The sequence below is a fragment of the Musca domestica genome, unplaced genomic scaffold (genome assembly GCF_030504385.1).
Source record: "Musca domestica strain aabys unplaced genomic scaffold, Musca_domestica.polishedcontigs.V.1.1 8, whole genome shotgun sequence".
Taxonomy (NCBI): domain Eukaryota; kingdom Metazoa; phylum Arthropoda; class Insecta; order Diptera; family Muscidae; genus Musca; species Musca domestica.
Genome location: NW_026712409.1, coordinates 18,817,582 through 18,840,210, shown reverse-complemented (window position 1 = coordinate 18,840,210; position 22,629 = coordinate 18,817,582). Strand labels below are relative to the sequence as shown.

General features: G+C 29.9%; 2 protein-coding genes across 14 annotated transcripts in view; both read left to right on the top strand.

The window, feature by feature from the left end:
• LOC101899414 (longitudinals lacking protein, isoforms F/I/K/T) overlaps window positions 1-22,629 on the top strand; it is a 301,516-nt gene that overhangs the window by 65,430 nt on the left and 213,457 nt on the right. The gene's annotated exons all lie outside the window — the stretch shown is intronic.
• Window positions 9,306-11,828, top strand: LOC109612613 (histone-lysine N-methyltransferase PRDM9). Its single transcript, XM_020036802.2, has 3 exons — window positions 9,306-9,809; window positions 10,608-10,986; window positions 11,271-11,828. The coding sequence occupies exons 2-3, from the start codon at window positions 10,655-10,657 to the stop codon at window positions 11,686-11,688; spliced, it is 750 nt and encodes a 249-aa protein (XP_019892361.1). The 5' UTR covers window positions 9,306-9,809; window positions 10,608-10,654; the 3' UTR covers window positions 11,689-11,828.

Here is a 22,629-nt window from a genome sequence, read left to right as displayed (position 1 = left end):
CAATTTTCTTTGCTTTTGGGTTGTTCTTTGGTTTTCTTCGCGCCATTTCCCTCTCCAGGTAAGTATTACTTTGCCCGGCAGTATCGGCCGGGTGGAGTGCCTTGAAAATATGATGATGATTTTTTATTATTATATTTTTGAGTTTATATATTTCCTTTTTTTGTTATGGTATGTTTTTTCCTTTGTTCTTTCTCTAATTTCTATAATTAACTTTGAGAAAGCAAAAAAACTTGAAAATGTTTTGAAATTTTGAAACAATTTTGTTCAATTTGTTTTGGTTTTAACATTTTTAAGTTATTTTCTTTCTTTTGGTTTTTATTTAATTTAACCCCCCAAATTCCTTTGATATTCCATAATTTTTCCTCTAATAACACTATCCTAGCATATCCTTCTGTTTTCCATCCCTATTTTCCTTTGAGCTTTTTTATTTTTTTTTACATTTCTTTTTCCCAAAACCCCATTCCTTCTTTCTCTTCCTTCCTCCTACCTTTTCCATTGATCATCCATCACCTTTCATCATCACAAAGAAACAACATTTTCCATGACACCAACATTACTTTTTTCTCCTCAACATACATACATACATGCAAACATACGAAAACATTTCAGGTTGGTTTTGCAAAATCTTCGTCGTCGAGGTCGTCGTCGTCTACAACGCACGCTTAGTTACAAATTGAAACGGGTAAGCATTCCTTTTTTGTCTGTTCTCCCCCTGCCCCACACCATCACATTTCCATAGATTGTTATCATGTCCATGTTATATATCGTGTTACTGTAGGAGGATGTATTTGTAATAATTTCATCCAGTAGATATTTCCAAATTAAACGAGCCTCCCTTTTAAAATTTGAAAATTGGTTTCCTTCAACATTAAATTGAATCAATTCTTAGTCCACGATCTACTTTAATGAAGCATTGAAAAATGAGACTTTGTTGGGACTTGAATTTTATATATTTTTTAGAGAGTTTTCTTTTTTCATTCACCTTCCCTCTTCTCATGAATAAACTGGACTGTAAAATGTCCTGCATTCGTATATTACAGAAATTATGCTAGCCAAAAGGGAGCGTCTTCTCTAAATTTTATACTCAGTTTTATATGTCGATATTTATCCATTTCATCTACGATATATACGGCCGGAAACCAATTGTACAGATAAATAGATAAAAATATTGAAATTTTATAAAACAGCTATAGTAAAATTTTATTTAATAGTTACCCGAGTTGTTAGCAATCCCCATTTAACTTCCACTTATATTTACAGAAATATACAGCAAATTGTAGACCCAAGTTCTTATTGGGAAAGTTCCACCATTAAATCTTTAACCATGTAAACCACAGTCCTCACCACCAATTTCCTCTCACACTGTATAGTTCTGAGTTATACAGTAATACAACTCCTATATGATTTTAATATAATTAGCCAATATTCATCCAAATAATTGCATTAATATACCATATACCACGATATACCATATACCATGATACACCACGTACTCGCAGAAGCCCACTTCCCTAGGAAAATAGAAACAAAATGTTTAATAATTTTAAAACTGCAGTTATGAGTTACCACCCGAATTCTCGTTAGCAATTCCCATTCAATGTTTGTCTGTCCATGTAATCAACGGCCATTTACTACCCACAACACCCCCTTTTCATTCATAATGATGCTATACAGCCATATTTTTACACAACAACAACGATCAGCAACAAAAAAAAAAAACTAAGCGTGCGCAACAAATCACCAGCAAAACAAAAAAAAACGTTAAACCAACTTTGTTTCTTAAATAAAAAAGGAATAAAGCTGGTTTGACGTTTTTGTGGCCGAAGGAATAAAAAAGTGTTGTTATCGATAACACATTTCCCGCCATTACAATGAGTGCGTGACAAACATGTGGCTCTTTCTCCGTTTTGCATCATTTATGGCATAACGCGGCTACTGTGAATAAATGCAGTGTGTGAGAGAGAGAGAGTACTGTTTGTAACTCATTATCGAGGGATTAATAAATCGATAACACACGAATAATCAACTGTAAGTAGAATTATTTTTATTTTTACATTATTTTATAATATAAGAAGAATAGTTGACAATTTTTCGATTAGGATTTAATGGCATATATGAAAGGATAATATGAAATTTTAAAGAAGATAGATTTAAATAGATTAGGAATAAGATATTAGCTTTTTTGGGAGTTTTCTACACACAAAAACAAAAAATCATTTTAAAGAAAAATATAAAATTTGGATGAAGGAAAGCTGAGATAATTATATTTTTATCGACAAAAATAAAAATTTTTGGACCCTGTGCAAGGAACTGTTCTAAAATCAAGGGGATTATAAGGCAAATTGTATTAATAATATATAAATCAGCAGTGATAATATTTATCGAAATTCACTGAAATTCGTCTATACGACAATGGGCAGTGCGAATATTATTTGTCGAAATATTCATCATAGACAATGTATTAATTACAGCATAAAATTCTGAAGTCATGTGGAGGGGTTGTCCCTTGAGATTAAGAGTCTATACTAACTGTCACTTTCGTTATCTCCATCTCAATTAGTCCGGTCCATTTTTCAATGCCGGTCCGGTAACAATGATCTCTATGTACGAGCATTTCGAAACCATTCTCATAATTTACGAATGTAAAACTAATGCCAAAAACATGCCGAAAAATATTTGTAATTGTATCCTTGTTGGACAATGTTTTATTATCAATATTTTGAATTTTCTTCAAAACTTTCCCTACGCCTATTGTACTTTTCGCCTCTCTGGAATGTTATCATTCCTTTATTCTTTTTTCACTGACCTCAGCTAATTTAGACACCTCATTAAATTTTCAATTATAAAATGTCGGCATTTTAGAGATAAGCCTCTACTACATATTTTGTTTTGTGATACTCCTGGGGACAATTGAGGTCAGCTTTAAATACCTGCGATATGATGTGTCATTAAACAATTAAATAACACCTGGAATTTAAAATAAATAATATAATATTTTTTGTTTTGCATTTACCTAAACGATTAGTCATAGAAACTAAATCCAAGCGCATTGCGCTGCACCTGCGATCAAGTTCAAGGCCATAGAAACATACCACAACAACAACAGCCGTGTTTGAAAAATAGGTAGATAAACGTCAGCAAAATGGCTAAGATAGAATAAAACGTGAAATTTGAAAATTCATTTCTCAATATCCGAGAGATATCAAGACAAGGAAGTAATGGCGAAATTAATCTTTAGAGTAACAACAATTTTATTTAAATTATTGTTGTTGATTTCTCTTCCAACTGGAATATCAAGAAACTTCTTTGATTGTTTTTGTTTGCCTTGCATGTGTGAATCACAAAGTAATGCCGCTTGTCTTCTGTTTCGATAGAGATAACATTTGCCAAGTACCTGTTGGAGATCACACACATTATATAAAAATAAACAAATTTTGAAAATTACTGCATGTATGGAGAAAATATTATTCAATGACGATGAATGCTAGATTTTATTGACAGATTAGATTGTTTACGTTAAAACATAATTTTTTTTATAATTATGTAGCCCAGTTATTATCATTCGTTACTAAATTTAACCCAGAAAATATTCTAAAATAATTCTAACTTTGTTGAATAATTTTTTGAATTCAAAATGAATTTTTTTTTGGCGATCAGCCCACCATCCTATCCTCAGCCGTGACTCGGTTGTTTCATGGTTTAAATCAATTTCATTATATTTTCTAGAAATAGAATCTGAATTTAGTAGATATTAGACCGAATGGGAGGATTGAAATTTACAAATGTAAACAATACTGGAAGATTGTACTCTTTCTCACTGATTTTTACAGGGGTGTATCCAGTTAAACACAAATTCTCAAAATTTTTCTCAAAGACACGCTTTTTAATACAAACTTACTTGCGTTTCCCCCACAAAACCGATATTACTACGGATGTTGAAAAGATAACACGGCTTGATTCTCCGTGTATTATCAATACTACTGTGGCCCACATCCATATGTCGCTATTTCAGAACTATTCAGATTATTTGAAAATTTAAAAACTCGTAAAAAGAAGACCAAAATCGTCCTTCGAGGCAAAATGTTTTGTGAAATTTTTCATAGAATGAGAAACGGAAACGGGAACCTTTTTTATACCCTCCACCATACACATAGTATGCAGGGTATATTAAATTCGTCATTCCTCTTGTAATTCATCGAAATAATAATTTTAGACCTAACAAAGTGTAGATATATTCTTGATCCGCGTAAAATTCTGAGACCATTTAACGCTGTCCGTCCGTCTTTTGTAATCGGAGTCAAAACAAATTAATATTGGAAGCTTAAATATTGCACAGATCTGTCTTTTGTCTGCAGGCAGATCACGTTCGAATCGTATAGCCCCATATAACGGCATCTCCCGATGTTCGATATTTTGATGATTGTAGCCACATTTTTTAATGGAATTGTCTGAAATTCCACACCAAGAGTTCCTTCTGAGTACTTTACCGCCTGTAAGAGAATTGTCTATAAAATTCCACGATATCGTATATCCTCCATATAACAGTACCTTCCGATATTCGGTATTTTGATGATTTTAGCAACATCAAAATACCGGAATTGTTTCAAATTTCGTATTTGAACTTCGGAACTATACCTACAGCCGCCTATGTCTTCGTATATTCCCCACAACGATTTTTCCTGGTCGAATTCAAATTTTTCGATGGAAGTTTTTTGAAATTTTTCAATTTTCGATTTTTCCTGATCAAATTCATTTTTTCGACGGTTTTTTTTTGAAAATTTTCAAGTTCCTCCTCCAAATTGGTGAAGGGTCCAAATCCCAAGAATTCAACTCTCCATACTCACAGCATCGTGTAGGCTAGATAGGAAATACCTCTTCCTTCCCCTTCATGTGGCAAAATATGTTTTCAAAAAAATTGAAGAAATCTGAAATAAGATTTCTTTAGATTCGAATGCAAAGGCGAAAGGAGTTTTGCTCTTCAAAACTCTCTTTAAAAATCTATTTGTCAATATGACATTTTTTCAAAATAATTGAAGGATTTTTGAAAATTATATGACGGATGAGAGGATGTCAATCCCATATCGATATCATTTTTTTTTATTTTAACTGAGTTTCAGGATGTCAAAGGACAGACAATGAGGTTCTCAAAAATCGTTTAGAAACTTGACAACCTATATTTCAAAAATAAATAAAATAATGGCAAAAAATAGAAAAAAAAAATTAAGCTATAAAATCCATCATAGTTTCTAAATTCTAAGCAGTATTTTAGGTAAGTTTTATATTCGGAAATCTAAAAGACGGCAGGAGTTTATTTCAAAATATGGAACAATAAACAACAAAATTGAAATATTGGAAGTATATTCTATGAAATAAAATGAAATCATGTTTTCTAAATTCTACGCAGGATTTTAGGCAAGTTTTATATTCGGAAATCTCAAAGGCGGGGCAGGCGTTTATTTCAAAATATGGAACAATAAATCACAAATTTGAAATATTGAATTTATCTTCTAAAAAAAAATGCTGGATTTTTCTTATGTAGGCCTTTTTTGATTTATGACTTGGATGTGGTCCTTCGAGGTCACTTGAGATTATGGTTTATAGCCCAGATATGGTCCTTCAAGTCAAAATTTTTATTTTTTTCTGAATTTTGCTACCATGCTGCTGAATTTTAAATATTTTCGCTCCATTTTCGATACGACCATCGCCCTTTCGGCTCCATGAATGTATATAAATAAATAAGTCAGCAAAAATAAATTTTAAATTTTTTACCAAAAAAATTGAAAATTAATAATTGTCTCTTCTCGACGGTACGGCCATCAACATATCAGTTTTCAAAATTTCCATGATTTTTTGTTTTTTGGTTTCTACATTTCGGTTGGTTGGTTTGCCAAATAATTTATTACTGCAATTGTGGTGGCATTATCAAGCTAGCCTCCTCCTTCCTTCCCCGCTGCCCTCACTTGATTTTTTTATTCGCAAATCCCAATGGAAAAAGCAATAAAGGTAGTTGAGAATTAAATAGTCTCCGGAAACCAGTTTTGAATTGTTAGACATTTCTAATTTTCGTATTTTTTTGGCAATTGCTTTTGTTTTTTGTTCTCTGCAACATCTTTTGCGTTGTTGCGCTGCCGTTGTTAGAACTCGTTCCTCTTCGTCTTTGTTGTTGCTGTTGTTGTTTTATGATATTTTATTTAAAATTTATGATGCAATTTCTTAATTAAAGTTGGTTGTGTGTGTGATTGTACCAAAAATAGAAAATTTGAAATGCTCCGAGTTGGAGATGTTGGCAATAACAATGGCCTTGGCTTTCAAACGTTTCTTGAACCCGACAAATAGAGACAAGCACGCAAGCGCACAAATTTGCACAAATTTTCTCTCTTCGTTAATTAGTTGTGCAGCAGCCAACAACAATATTGTGTGTGAATCAGAGAAGAAGTTTGATAACTATTTTGCAAAGGCCGTAAAATTGTCCTTAAGATTTTTGTAAAGATTTTTTAGCTCTGGCTTCCCTTTGAATGCAATTTCTTAGAATTGACTTGCCATGGCTTTCCTTAGATTGCAATTTCTTGTAGGCTCTCACTCAACTTTGATAGAAAAATATCCTGTCATACCGATTTATGAAGAGACCACTCTTTTCAAATCTAGATTTAATTGCCTGGATATTTAAGGCTGACTCAATTCCAGTGGATGGAAAGAATGCTGTTGAATAGCAGGAGTTTGAAACAAATAATTTAGGATAGAAATACTATCCAAGCTCACGAAATGAGACTACATTTTTCGTTAAGAATTCTCGGTATACAAAGGGTACGCCCAAAACCTTTTTGAAAATCGAGTGTAACTTCAGCTGAGGTGGGACGTAGCGCCGTACTGTTTCAAACCAAATGTTGCCAATATCCTCCTTGTCAGTTTTTGTCAACATGGACCGATAACGTAATGGCAACTCCTTGTTCATTTTCGATGAAAAATGGCCAGATTATATGCCTCTGGACAAAAATCCGCACAAGGACTCAGTGACTTGTTTTGGATGCACCGGCTTTTCCATGGTCCATGCTCTGTTCCAGTGAATGGAAAGTGTTGCCAATATTCTCCTCGTCAATTTTTATTAACATGGACCGATGACGTAATGGCCATTCGTTCAGCAAAATGGCCCAACTTTTCAATGTATGTGTGGGTCTTGTCCATGCTCTGTTCCAGTGGATGGAAAGTTGCAGAAAATGTAAGATTTAGCATTGATAAGATCGCCAGACCCCACGATGCGAAGTTTTATATAATTGAATGCCCTTTGTGAGTTCAAAAAATGAGGTGTTTCCAAAAGATTCTGAAAATGGACGTGGGTATTTTTTTGAAGTAGATTAAAGGGATATATATCAGAAGTGTGCATACTCTTGTCCGGTCCTGCTCTACAATCCTTTATTCTAGTTCAACAAATACTCAAGTACATTTTCAGAATCTTTTAGAAATACCTCACTTTGGCAACTTAGCGATTTTCATAAACGTATGTTTAATGATAACTTCATGGCATACTTTTAGGCTGCTTGATAAAATGCGATTGGATTACTAGGATAAGGGATCTTAAAGCAAATAAAATACAAAGTAAATAGAATTTATTAAAAAAAATTAAATATTTTCAAAAATATAAAAAATCTAAGGAATAATTGCATAAATAAAAATAAATAAAAATGTAATTAAAAACATAACTTCAAGAAATATAATTATTTAATTTTTTTTTGTTTTCAAATAACTTTAAAACTATATATATGAAAGAATATTTAAAAGAAACAAATTTTTAATTTTTTATAAAAAATGGGTATATTCATGTTATAATTATTTATTTTTTAAATACTTTTAGAATTATTTTTAAAAGAATATTTAAAACAAATACATTTTTAAAAACACATTTTTTATATAAAATTTAAAAATATAATTTCTAAATTTTATAAAAAACAATATTTGTATAAATAATCTTTTAAAAATATATAAAAAATATTAAAAAAAAATATATAAAAATAAATTTTAAATAATTTTTAAATTATTCTTTGTTAAATATTAAAAACCTAGGTATTCCCTGCCTTACCCCCTGGTAAACATTACCATCGTTCTCCACTAATAAACAAACGTTGTTTTTATAAAAACAACAATAATGGGATTTTGCCTGACGATTTTTGCAACAACAAAATACTATGGTATCCCAAACAAGCAAGCCAAACACTGTTCTATTAAAAATATTTAAAAAAAAAAAAATTTTTTTCGTTATATTTTGTATTTGTATATGTTTATAATTATTTAATTTCTTTAATATATTTTTAGAAATTATTTTTTAATATATTTTTAAAAAAATATATTTTCTATAAAATTTAAAAAAAAATTAAAAAACTATTTTTAATCAAAAAAAAAAAAATAAATAAAATATAATTTCAGAAAAAAAATAATAATTTTTTCAAAAATATTTTTTTTTATTAATAACTTAAAAAATAATCTATTTATTTATATATAAAAAATATTTCTTTTTAATGTATTAATCATTAATTTTTGAAAATATATTAAAAAATAATTATTTAAACATATTCTATTTAAATATTTGGAAAAATAATAAATGTTAAATATATATTTTTTAATAAAATATTAATATTCAATATTTTTATTACAAAAATGTATTTTTAACAATTATTATTTTTCCAAAATTTAAAAAAAATAAATAATTATTTTTTTTATATATCTTGTAAAAATTAATTGTTAATGCATTAAAAAAAAATTTTTTATTATTAATTTAAAAAAAATAGTTTTTTAAGTTATTAATAACAAATTATGGTTTGTAAAAATGTTATACAAATTTGTATTAATTTAATATCTTTTAAATTATTTATAAAAAATATTGAATTTATAAAAAAAAATAATGCATTAAAAATTAATTTTTAAAAATATGTTAAAAAATAATTATTTAAAAATGTTTTTTTTAAATATTTGGAAAAAAATAAATATATTTATTTTCTAAAATATTGTTTGTGAAAATATATAATAATAATTTTGTAAAATATACAATTTTTAAAATATAAATTTATCCTAAAATGTATTTCTCGAAGAATAAACCAATTGAAATAAATTTTAGAAAAAGGCAATTTCTAAATATTGAAAATTGTTTTAAACTATTTGCCAAGTTATTATGAATGTTATTTAAATTTTCTTTTAATTTTTTTTTCCAATTATTTAAAATATGTTTTATTAAAACGATAAATCAATGAAAACCCAAAAAATATTTAATTATGTAAAGAAACAAAAATTGAAAATAATTTACTTTAAAGCTGTTTTATCTGATCCCTTGTCATAAAATCCAAAAACTTTTATGGAAAATATAGTTAAAATATGAAAATTTATTATTGAAAATAAAATATTGAAAAAATATGCAATTTTAAAATGTATGAAAATAATATGCAAATATGGTTATTTGTTTTAAGGGACCATATACACATACATACATATAATATAATACAATACATATGTGTGTATTGCGCATGATTTTGCCCAAGGCCTAAGAAAAAAAGATAAGAATATATATCTATGCCCCACAACAACCCAGACATATAAAACAAATGACCTTGACCCAGTTTATCTGTGGGCCTCTGCTGCCTTTTTGTTTTTTGTTGGTGTTGGTTGTATGTATGCTGTGGTGATTATGATGCTGTTGGTGCTGCTGATGTCTGCTGAAGATGCTGAGAAATTGGTGGCGGCGATATGGTTGACGATGACGTTTGTTGTTGCTGATGCTGTTGCTGCTGCTGCTGCTGTCTCTCTCCCTTGTCTTTTGTAAAAAGGTATGGTTGGCAGATTTTTTTCCTCTTTGAAACTTGATTTTATAAAATTTTCAGAAATCCGTTTTTTTAAACTTTTTTACGACACAAAAGAAGATACATTTTCTGTTTATATAGACACTCATACACACACACACACACACATCCAAACATATACTGTGCATGAGAAAATTTTGAAGTGTTATTTATTTCTTTTTTTTTTTGCCAAGAAGTTGGAATCCAGGGCCATAGGGGTGGTGATTTCTAGTTTCTTTTCCCTTTTTTTTTTAAGAAATTAATTTATTCCATTCTTTGGTTCTTTCCTGTGGCTTTTTTTGGAGTATTTCTCTTCCCAGGGATTATTTCCTATCACCATTCCTTTTGTATATTTTATTTATATTTTTTTCCATTTCCCCACCCCACTTCCTCCACTCTGGGTTTGTGCTGTATTTCGGTATTTGTGTAGTGTTTAATATTTGAAATGAAAAATATTTTCTACTTCTGATGGTGGTGCTCTGTGGTTGGTTGGTTGCGTTGCATTGCTGTTTTTTTTTTGGGTTCCTTCATTTCTTTGTAATTACAATCTTGAAACCGAAAATCTCCCTATTTTTTTTTTCATTACAATTCCCCCCCTCCACACCCCCAAAAAAATGTTTTTGTTGCTTGTATTATGACAAAAAAAAATTGTCAATTGAAATTCTCAAGGAAAATAGTTTTAGAATTACACCAAAAAAAAAAAATTGATAATTCCCAATTGAAAGAAAAACGAAAAATTGTTTTTATTTTCTCTTTTTCTCTTCTCTATCTCTGTCTATTCTGCAGAAGAATCTCAAGATGAAATTGATCAAAAACGTCTTGTTCTTCTACAAATGTCGCAGTCAATGCAAGCACCACCACCGTCACAACAAACCCAAGCACCAGCAATGCAACTAGTTTCTTCCCAACCACTACCATCATCCTCATCATCATTGTCATCAGTTGCAGTAGCAACAACAACTTCCACACAGCCATCAATACCAATTATCCGCATTGAAAAGCTTTCTAGAATTTCCCCTGGATCCGTTTCCACAAACCCTGTCAGCGATACGATTACCTCCCAGCGTTTGAAAAGCAAACGGCGACCAACCTCCAATAGAACAGCGGCCTTGCGGATTTCAAATGTCGTCGGCCAGTTTAGGCGTAGTAGTAGTAGAAAGCGCAGGTAAACCGAATTTAGATTTTCATACTTCTACTTCTTCTTCTCCTTCTCCTACTTCCTTTTATTTCTTTCATAAATTACCGCCACTCCATTGTCACATCCTGCAACCGCTCCCCTTCTTTGTCTAACCAATTTCCTTACTCACTTTGTTTCTTTGCTAATATTTCCATTCAAAATGCTTTGCTTGTTTTCAAGGGGGGTTTCAAATAGATTCCTTCCATTTTTTTTGTTGTGACGCTCTGTCTCTCACTCACTTAGTTGTTGTTGTTGTTGTATATTCCCCACAGACCAACAACCAAGTTTCTCGAAAGCAAAGTTGAAGAGGCCGTTGTTGTATCTCCTTCACCCCAGGCCATTATTGATTTAGACGAAGTTGCAGCAGCAGCAGCAGCATCGCCATCAGCACCACCAACATTAGCATCCAGCAGCAGCAGCGCCGGCGGCGACACTTTCACCACAAATCTCAGCCACATCAACATCACCAACAGTTTCTCCTCCACCTCCTCTGCCACGCCATACAACTGTCTAAACTGTGGCCGCAAATATCAGGCCGAATCTACGCTAAAACGCCACATGCGCAGCGAATGCAATCAGCCGAAAAAATTCATTTGCCGAATTTGCAATCGTGGCTTCCATCACAATTTCAAATTGGCCGATCATTATCGTCGCCTGCACAAAAATCTCTGGAAAAATCACTCCTTTTAATTTCCCTCCTCCCAGTTACCTATTTTTTTGGTTGTAAATGTGTTTATCATTCCCACTATCATCAATTCCCGCCCCCCATCTCTCCCTAAAACAATTAATGTAAGAAAATCAACTTTTTTCCTTGGAATATTTTATTTGAAAAAAAAAAAAAAATCGAAAAAAATTATTGAAATAAAAATAATATGTGTGTATTGCATCAAGTTTTAAAAACTTCAAAAAAAGGAGATTTCTTTTATTGTATAATACTGGATTTGTGGACTGGAAGTTTAGTTTTTTTCTTTCAGGAAATGAGAACTGAGTTGGGAATTTAATTATTTCAATAGTATTTTTTTTTTAAATTGATGAAATTTTGATTTTTTTTTGAATTTTTTGAGGTCTTTAGTCCTTCGAGACAAGATATACAGAGATTGGTCCTTCGAGGCAAGTTTAGAACAGAAATTGTGCCTTCAAGGTAACATTTTTTTTTAAATTATTGATCAATCTAAACAAATTATTTAATAAATATGCCTTTGAATTTATGGTTTTTGGAAATCTGGAATTTTATGGCTCTCTTCTGGTCCTTCGAGATGAAATTTTGTACAGAAATTGGTCTTTCGAGCCAAGATTCTCTCTTTCGAAGAGAAGATTTTTGTGAAATATATTCAAAGCTTTTCTTTATGGATTTCGAGGCATTTGGCACTGGACTGGAAGTTTGTTTTTTTTTATAGAAAATGAGAATCGAGTATTTTTTGGAATTGATGAAATGATTACAAAATACAGAAAAAAATTAGGTTCTTAGTTCTTTGAGACGAGATATTAATACGGAAATTGGTGGCCTTTCGAGGCAAGATTTAGAAGTTTAATAAGGCAAGTTTTTTTTATGACTTTAAGGCTTTCGGAAATCTGAAATTTTAAGGCTCTTTGGTCCTTCAAGGTGAAATTTTGTACAGAAATAGGTCTTTCGCGCCAAGATTTGGAACTGAAATTATTCCTTCGGGGAGAAGATTTTTAAGCGGTATTCATAAATAACATAAATTTTGTTATTTTATGATTTATAGGTTTTTGAAAATCTGATATTTTTGAGGTTTTTTGTCCTTCGAGACAAAATTTTAAGGAGAAATTGGTCCTTTAAGGCATGATTTTGAAGATAAATTTGAAAAACTTTATTAATGCTTTAAATAAATATTTTCTAATATTTATATTTTGTACTTCGAGACAAGATTTTTAAACGAATTTGTTTATATTTTGGGAATCTGATATGGTTTTGAGGTCCATTGGTTCTTCGAGGCAAGATTTTCAACCGAATTTGTTCCTCTGAGCCAAGTCGTTGGAAAAAAAACGCATGAAAATTATTTCAATTTCTTTTTTGAGGCTTTAGGCGATGAAACACTTTTGAGGTTGCTGGTCTTCGATCTGAAATTTTGGCAGAAATTGGTCCTTCGAGAAAGTATTTTTTTAGCAAGAAATAGTCCCTTCGAGGTAAAAAATTTCTAAGATTCCGGAGCTTTTGGAAATCTGACATCGTCGAAGCGTCGCCTGGTCCTTCGAGACAAGATTTTGAACAAAAACTATTTCTTTGAGAAATAATTTGAGAAGATGTTAATGAATGCCATAAAAATTGTTTTAAAGCATTTTTTACATCTCGAAGCTCCTCGGAATATCACATTGTTGAGGTGTCTGGTCCTTGAAGCTCAGCATTAGAACAAAAATTGGTCCTTCGCGTCCAGATTCTGGTATGATATAGACCCTTCTATATTCGATTGTTTGGAATAAAAATTTTAAACAGACTAACAATTAACAAATTTTCCAAATATTACTTTTATGATTTTTGCTACTTGAAGATTTGGTGTTGTTAAGGATTTTGGTCCTTTTAGGGAAAATATAGAGGAGAGAAAGTGGTACCTCAAGCCACAGTTTAACGCAGAAATTTATTCGTTTTTTAAATTCATTTAATTGCTGCAAATTGTGTGGATCCGAATACGATTGAAATAGCTAACACATTTTTTTGGAATTTTGAGCCAAATTTTTTGAATAAAAATTGGAAATATACCTAAAATACCAGTGGTATATATTCACCGCTTGCCATTAGGACTTGCAACAGTATAATATACTAACGAACTCTTTGTGAAATTCAATGATCCTGGAAACAATATTTTCACCTTCCATTGTCAGAGGACATATTTTAAAAGAATTGATTTCTAGTCAATGTTTCAAGGTAGATATTAACTCTAAGCCATATTCCACGGAAGTATTTTTCATATTCTAAATACTCCTAAATGATACGGTTGAAATCGTGTTCAGGTTGAGAATTAACTAAAAGAATTTGGAGATAAATGCATTTTTAAGAAATGCTCTCAAATGCTGAAGTAAACATTTGGTCCTTCGAGCTTATAGAAATTACCAAATAGAATCTCCAAATTAAAAATTATCTTTATAGATATATATAGAAAATGAAGTACTAAATATAGAAAAAAGGTTTCCCCAAGGCTCTTTCCTTAAATTCGATTTTTATGAAAATTAAAAAAAAATGGTCCTTCGACTTGAGGTTCGAGAAAATATTATATAATTAAAAATTATATACAAACAAAAAAAAAAAAAAAAATATATATATATATAGTGACTAATAGATTTAAAGGAGAATTATGTGAGGGGAATAAACCAAAATACCGAAAAAAAACTTCAGCAGAAAATTTGCTCCTTTGAGCTGACTTGAAGTTTTTTAATTGAAATGTTATTCGAAATAGAGAAATGGATGGATTTTATTTTTAACAAATCAGGCCTAGTTTATGATACAGAAATTTTCAATAAAAAATAACAACCCAAAAATAGATCCTTAAAAATATTTTTTTTAAATAACCCAATAATTTGGTCCTTCGACATCGGAAATATTCACTCAAATGGTGCCCAATACTTAACCCAAGTATTTTTTCAAAGTATCATATTTTATTTAAGGAACACTTAAAAAAATTGGTCCTTTGAACCTGACATGACCGATTTTTTTTTATAGTCTTTCTTGGCACTTCAAATACTCCCAAAAATTTTTTTTAACAGATCAGGCAAAGCAGCTTTTGATACGGACATTTTAATTAAAAAATAAAAACAAAAATTTTTCTTTAAAAAAATATTTTTTTTAAATAACTACAATAATTTATTTATTTCGACATGGGAAATATTTTCTCAAATCGGGCCCAATACTTATCTCAAGTATTTTTTAAGGTATCATATTTTATTTAAGGAACACTTAAAAAATTGGTCTGACCGATTTTTTAATATGCTTCGTTTACTTCTGCACTTCAAATAATGCCAAAATATTTTTTTTTAACAGATTAGGCATAGTTTTTGATACCGCAATTTTAATAAAAAAAACTGTTATTAAAAAAATATTTTTTTTAAATAACCACAATATTATGACCCTTCGACATGGGAAATATTTTCTCAAATGGTGCCCAAAATGTGTCCCAAGTATTTTTTCAAATTATCATATTTTATTTAATGAACACTTAAAACAATTGGTCCTTCGAACCAGGTATGACCGATTTTTTAATCTTTGACGTTTACTTCTGCCCACCAAATAATGCCAAAATATTTTTTTTTTAAACAGATTAGCCAAGTTTTTTTTACCGAAATTTTAATAAAAAAATAAAAACGGATCTTTAGATATGAATAATAACCGCAACAATTTGGTCCTTCGACATCGGAAATATTTTACTCAAATGGGGCCCAATACTTAACTCAAGTATTTTTTTTTTAAAGTATCATCTTTTATTGCTCTTTCGACCAAGCAATTTGAAAACATTGGATAAAAAAGATTAAAAGTTAACTTCTGAAATAATGTTTCCTTCCTTTTGGAAATTTGTAATTTAATTATATTATGTGTGTATATGTATGTATGTGCTTGTCAGGGAAATCAGGTATTATATACAGTCTGCAAGGGGTATAGCGCTTTCGATTTTATATTTTTCTTTTAAATGATTTTTTCTCAAAAAATTAATACTCCAATAGGTTATTAAAATTACACTACAAAAACGAAAAAAAAAAAAAACAATTTATTGTCCCAGCAACCAAAATATATTTTTTTAAATAATTTATTTTTCAACACAGACAACACTTGAAAGCAAAAAACAAAAAGAAAAAAAATCACAAAAATTGATATGGCCTGCTGCAATGTTTTTTGTGTTAAAATTTTAATTAATTTTTTTTTGATCATGTTTTATATGCTCCTCCAACAAACAGCAACAACAACCACAACACACAACAAATTATTTAATTAATATATATATATGATTTTTTTTATTAAATTTATTATTACAAATAATTGCCTTGCTTGTGTTCAACTTCCTTAAAAATCAACTACAACCAAAAAAAAATGTTTTTTTTTTTCATAATTTTTAACCAACCAACTTACCACTACTTAAAAATCAAACTCAACTCAACAAAAAAAAAACTGCTACTCACCACCACCACACCACCAAACAGCCAAATGAAAATTAAAATTGAACTAAAAAAAAATTTAACCAAAACCCCCCAAACCCCCTCAAACTCAAAATGAATGCTTGTTGTTCTCTTTTTTTCTGATTCGTAACCAACCTCTCCAAATAAAAATATTAACTATTGGCATGCCAAATAATAATCAAATAATCAACAACACTGCTCACAACCAACAAAAACACTAAATTCCAGATTTAATTAATATTTTTTTTTATAAAAAGTTCAATTTTTATTAAAAAAAATATTTTTTTATTTTTATTAAAAAAAATAGTTATTTATTTTTATTAAAAAAAATATTTATTTTTATTAAAAAAAAAATTTCTTTTGGTCCGAAAAGTTTTGTTGAAAAGTTATTTTCAAATAAAAGTTAACCCCCCTCTTTAAAAGAAAAAAAAAAAAATGAAAATTGTTCTAAAAACTGAAACTGAAAATGTTTATCAAAAGAATCATAAAACAACAACAATTTTCAGGCTTTGTGTCCAACAACACCACCCCAGTATCCCATCATCAGCATCATCACCAACGACACCACCACCACCACCTTGAGCAGCAGCAACAATATCATCAGTATCACCACCACCAACAACAACAGCAACAGTTACACCAACAATTACAACAACACCTTAAGAATCGGTCGTCTTCGTTGTGTGCCTCATCTAACCATCTAACGACGTCGTCCACCACTAACAATGACAACGACTTGTTGTCCCCCATGAAATCATCCGGCGGTCCTCCCTCCCATGCAACTCCACCAACACCACCAGCACAACATTTGCCTCCCCTACCCCCACCACCACCTCACATGACGGGAAACTATGAGAATTTCATGAATCCCGAAGAGAGTTTCACCTGTCCCCAATGTTATCGCACCTATCGTCGTCATGGCACGTTGAGACGCCATTTGCGTCAGGAGTGTGGTAAGGGCAAGTCTATGGTTTGTTCCGTCTGTGGTCATCGCACCAAGCGGGCCGATCATTTGAGGCAACATGTACGCAAGAAGCATCCAGAGATTGCCATGCGTTCCCTATTCCGGCGCCGAAACTCTTCCTCCAGCATGGGAGGAGGTGGCCAAAATCTTTCTGCTGGTCAACAACAACATCATCATGATGATTCGTCGTTGGCTGGTATGGTGGATATCAATTCCTCCTCTTGCAGTGCCACAGCATCTGCAGCTGCCACCTTGGCAGCCCTGAATCTGAAGGCCGTGATAAAAAATCCCCACCATGACATGATAGGTGGGTCTGGTGGTGATCACTCTCCAACTCAGCCACCCATTGTTGATTTGGATGATGATGAGGACGATGATGAGTATGATTATGATGATACGAATGATCACCATTTGGATTTGACCAACTCGCAGTCACCACCACCACCAGCAGCAGCAGCAGCACCTTTGGGAAGTAATGAAAATGACAATAGCCCATCGTCTAGGAATTTCTATCAACAATTGCACCAGCATATGGGTCAAACGGTGGCCACAACCTCATCATCATCTCCCACCAAGGCGGCTCATCCAGGATCAGCCTCGACCACCACAACCACAGCCGCCATAAAATAACGTTGTTTTAAGGGACGGAAATAAACTCCCTACTGTCTGTGTGTGTGTCTCATCATGTTAACTCGCTCCCTAAATGTCTGTGTGTGCGTGTACCATATATTACAAAAAAAATGAGAGCAGTTGAGAACGAAAAAGAGTGTAACTTTTAAGTAGTGATGTCAAGTTAGGTGGAGAATCAAAAAAAATATAAGAGTTTAGATTTTAATATTTTTATTCTACAACTGAAATAACCCAACAATATTCAAAGTCATTACACAGTTTGTGGTTTCTCCTAAAAGTATGCCTTCAAATTTTCTAATCTTATCGGCCAATTTTTTTTAAGAAATAATTTGGCAAATTTTAAGGATTTTTTCTTTAAGGGTTAACCATATTTCCCCTAAAAGTATGCTGCATTTTTAGAGTTGGAAATTGTTTCTAAGCTTATGCTTGTTCGAATTTTGTCATAATCTTCCTCTGTGCCTTACTTTGAGATTTGCTTATTTTAGGGTCATTTCAATTTGAATCTGTTTTTCAAGGCCTCCTAAAAATGTATGAAAATTTCATGATGAGATATATAACAAATTAAAAAAGATATATTTGGTTTTTTAAATGTTTTCTATCATCAAGATCCACAAAAGTATTTTAGTTACATTTTTACTATTTTCATCTTTTATCCCCTAAAAGCAGGCTTTAAAATTTTACAAAATCCCGAAACCTATAAAATAGACAATAGTCGTGCATTTTCCCATTATTTGTTTATTGTTTTTATATTTTTTCCTCTAAAATTTGGCTTTAAAATTTTGTGCAAATGTATTCTAAAATAATACGTCCAATTTAGAACGTTCTGCTCGTACTGATACAATTTTCTTAAACTTTCAAAAAAAGTGGTGCTCTGTTTTCATAATCGTTATTGACAATATTATGCCTAAAAGTAGGCTAAATTTTTTTGGGAGAAGCGAAATTTTTATCCTGTTTCTTAAAATACTTTTATAAAAACATCAATAAATTTTCAACCACTTTTTTTTACAGACATTTCTAAATTGACCTCCTAAAAGGGAGTTATAAAATTTTTTTCAATTCTGGAGAAATACATATTGGACTCATTCGAATATAAAATATAGCAATTGTCATACATTTTATTTTTCCCAATTTAACGTTTTAGCGCCAAAAAGCAGAATTTAGTTTTTCATAAATAACCCCTAAAAGTGTACTTTGAAATCAAATTTATTTTTATATGATAATGGTCACATAAACAACCAATAGTAGCACTTTAAGCTCATATTTGGTGATAAATGTTCGATTTTGAATATTTTGTTGCTTAAAGGTTTTAGCGCCAATAAGCAGACTATATTTTTTTCGGAAATAACCCTGCCAAGTATACTTTGAATTCAAATTTATTTTTATGTGATAATGGTCACATAAACAACCAATAGTAGTACTTTATGTTCGATTTTGAATATATGGTCGCCTACAGGTAGGCTTTAAAATTTTATTTCCCATATTTTTGACTATCCAAATAATAAATTCCTTGTTTTTTAATACTTGGCATGAGTTCCTCAAATTTGAGTACTCGTATTTTGTGGCTCAGCTCAAGTTTTTGGATATTTTTGTGAAGCCTAAAAGCACACTTCAAAATTGTATGTTTGCCAATTTTTTTTTTGACTAGCTGATGAATTTTCTTTGAATTTAAAAAATGCGGTTTTTTTGAAAGGCTTGTCCAGATTTTAGTACTCAATTTTTGTAAATCATTTCCAATTTTTGCATATTTTGAAACCTAAAAGTATGCTTCAAAATTTTAATTTTTGTCTTCTTTGATAATCTTGTTGATTTTCATTGTCATAATTTAAACATTGTTCAGTGCGCAAAATTTGTGGCCCATTTTCGATTTTTTGAAGCCTAAAAGTAGGCTACTAGGCTTGATTTTAATTGTAATAATGAGATTAAAAACAAAGACTCAATAAATTTCAATCGAATTGTATTGATGAGAGTTCTGATTTTGTAAAACTTGACATTAGCTGTTTTTTAAACGAAAAATCCAAAAGAAATTTCAATTATTTTTGTTCAGTTTTTTTTAATATTCAAAAAATTTTTAAAAGTTCCAACGTTTCCAAAAAATATTTCCAAACCAAGATTTTAGGTGTAAAAATTGTATTTAAATGAAAATTTTTGGAAAAAAAAAATAGAATTCTATTAAAAAATGGATATTTGAAAAGTAGTGCATACTTTCAGGAGCCCATACCAAATAAATGTGTTTTGAAGAGGTAACGACATTCTTCTTCTTTCAATCTTTCCACACTAATATGATGTAACTTTCTCTTTAAGACTTTAAGGCACGTGAGACATAATTGTTATAAAAATGTAGCATACATTTAGGCGGACTTTATTTATTTATTTATTTTTTTGAAGGAACAGTAATTTTGTTTTAATTTGTGGGAATAAAATTCTGGGAGGTTCATGAAGAAGAAATAATTATTGTTTTATTTTCTTCTATAAAAATTCGTAAAAGGTTCTTGAGACCACTCCCAGCTCAAGATCCCATATATTATGTTGAGAATTCGAAATGAAATGCCTGACAGCTACTTTTCTTACAGGCTTTAAGGTTGTTATTGAATTTTATGCCAGTTTGAGGTTAATTAGGCCATTGAAATTCAGTTGTAGGAATTAGGGCATACTTTTGGGAGCCGATCTTTGTTGTTTTGCTTTCTAAAGCTGATAGCAGTGAAAATCAAGTGCCAAATTATTTTTCTTCCTAAGTCAGCTTTTATTTTAATTTTTTTATTCAGCGGTTGATTTTTTTTTTTCAAAATTAGTTTATTTCAAAAGTGCAATTTTTTTCCTAAAAAAAAACAAAAATGAATGTTTTTTAAAACAGGAGTATCAAGTGAATTAAAAATAATTTAGTATTTAAGCGGTGCTAATCTCAACTACTTTTTAATATTTTTAACCAAAACAAAAAAAAAAGAACATCTACCTAATTTGTTTTTTTTTCTAAACCCAAAACTAATCAAATTAACCAAAGATTTTTTTAGAAAAGCAGAAGAAGAAATGATATTTTTTTAACCTTTAGTTTTTGTAAGGCCAATAACAAAAATAAAAATGCATTTGAGATTATTTAAAATAATAAAAAAAACAACAATTTGTGTAAACAAGTATTTTCTTTATATATTTATACATGCTTATTTAAAATATTAAAATCAAATGTAAATTTAATTTTTTTGTTCTCTAATTTTCTCTAAAGGAAATATATATTTTTCTATTACAACGAGTTTTTTTTTTATGAACTGAATAATATTTTTTATTTTCAATTTTTTTATAATAAATATTTTTTATAATATTAAACAATTTTTTCTTTAATTTAAAACCAATATATTATTAAAGTGAAATGACATTTGAGAAAAAAATTATAAAAACAAAAACGACAATGTGTTTTAATCTCTTCGCAAGAAAATTGTTAAAAAATGATGTTTTACAGATTTTTCCGCCAAAAGCTTTACCTACCCCCTTTTATCCAAAGTATCTTCATTCGGTTGTTTTTCTCTTTAAGATTTTTTTTTTACAGATATTCCTAATTTTATATAATTTTTTCGTATTTTTTGGTTAAAAATGTGGTTTGCATGTTTGTGTTTTAGTTTATAAATATTTTTTTTTTATATATTTTTAAAATTATTAAAAATATTTTTAATATTTTTTTTATAAAAAACAATCATACCTAAAAATAATTGTGGTCAATAATACAATTTTGTATTTATTTATATACGCTACATACATATATTTAAAAACAATTAATTTATAAGCTCCTCTCTCCCCCACCTGACATTTGTTTTGGAATTTTGCCCATTTGCCATCCATCAATTTTTTTTGCCTTGTGACATCCGAAAAAATAACCTCCAAAGGCGGCCTCCTTTCCCCCGACCTTTTTCTTCCTCTCTCTCTCAGTACTATTAAGTTTTGTAAATTTCTATATATACCAATATACATCATATATATTTATTTTTGTTGGGTTATATTAAGTTTAGTTTTAATTTTGGCGTGGTTATTTCGATTTATATTTTTTTCCAAAAACTGAGGTATAATTTTAGGAGTCCAAAAAGGGTGCCTACATTTAGGAGTTTTATTTTATAAATGTGACTGCAAACAAATAAAAGTTTTAACTGAATGGTAAATGGTGATATTTTAGATAGCCGTATTTTTTTTTTGAAGTAAAAAATTTAAAAAAAATTAAGAAATAATAAAAAAAATTTAAAAAATAATAAAAAAATTAGAAATAAAATTAAAAAAAAACTCTGAAAGAATTATAATCGAAAAATATATTCCCAAAAAATTAAAAACTTCTCAGAAATTCCCGTTGGAAGAAAAAATAAAAATTGTTCTTCTGAAAAACTAGAAATATTTTGAAAGTGAAAATAGCTTAGTTAAAAAATATATATTTTTTTCTTCTATAAATTAAATTTCTTTTAAAAAGATGTAATTTGTTTTTGATTCCATTTCGATTTTGTTTCATTTGGAAATTTAAAAATTTCCCCCAAAGGGAAATTTTTATTTCAACTCGAAATTAAAAAAATTCTCTTATACTAATTCGTACGTTCATGAAAAATATGAATTTTCATTGAAAACAAAAAAATTTCCCTAAAAATTTCCCAAAAGGGAAATTTTCAAAATTTGTCTCCATTTCATTTTGCTTTTCTTATAGACTCCTAAACTGGTGAAATTTAATCAAAAATAAAAAAACAAAAATTTCCCAACGAGGGAAATTTTCAAAATTTTAAATTTTTTCACAATTTTGAAAACAAAAAATTTCCCCCAAACGAAAAATTTTATTTCAACTCGAAATTAAAAATTTATTTTATTCTAATTCGTATCTTCATGAAAAATATGAATTTTTTTTGGAACAAAAATTTCCCTTAAATTTCCTAAAAGGGAAATTTTTAAAATTTGCT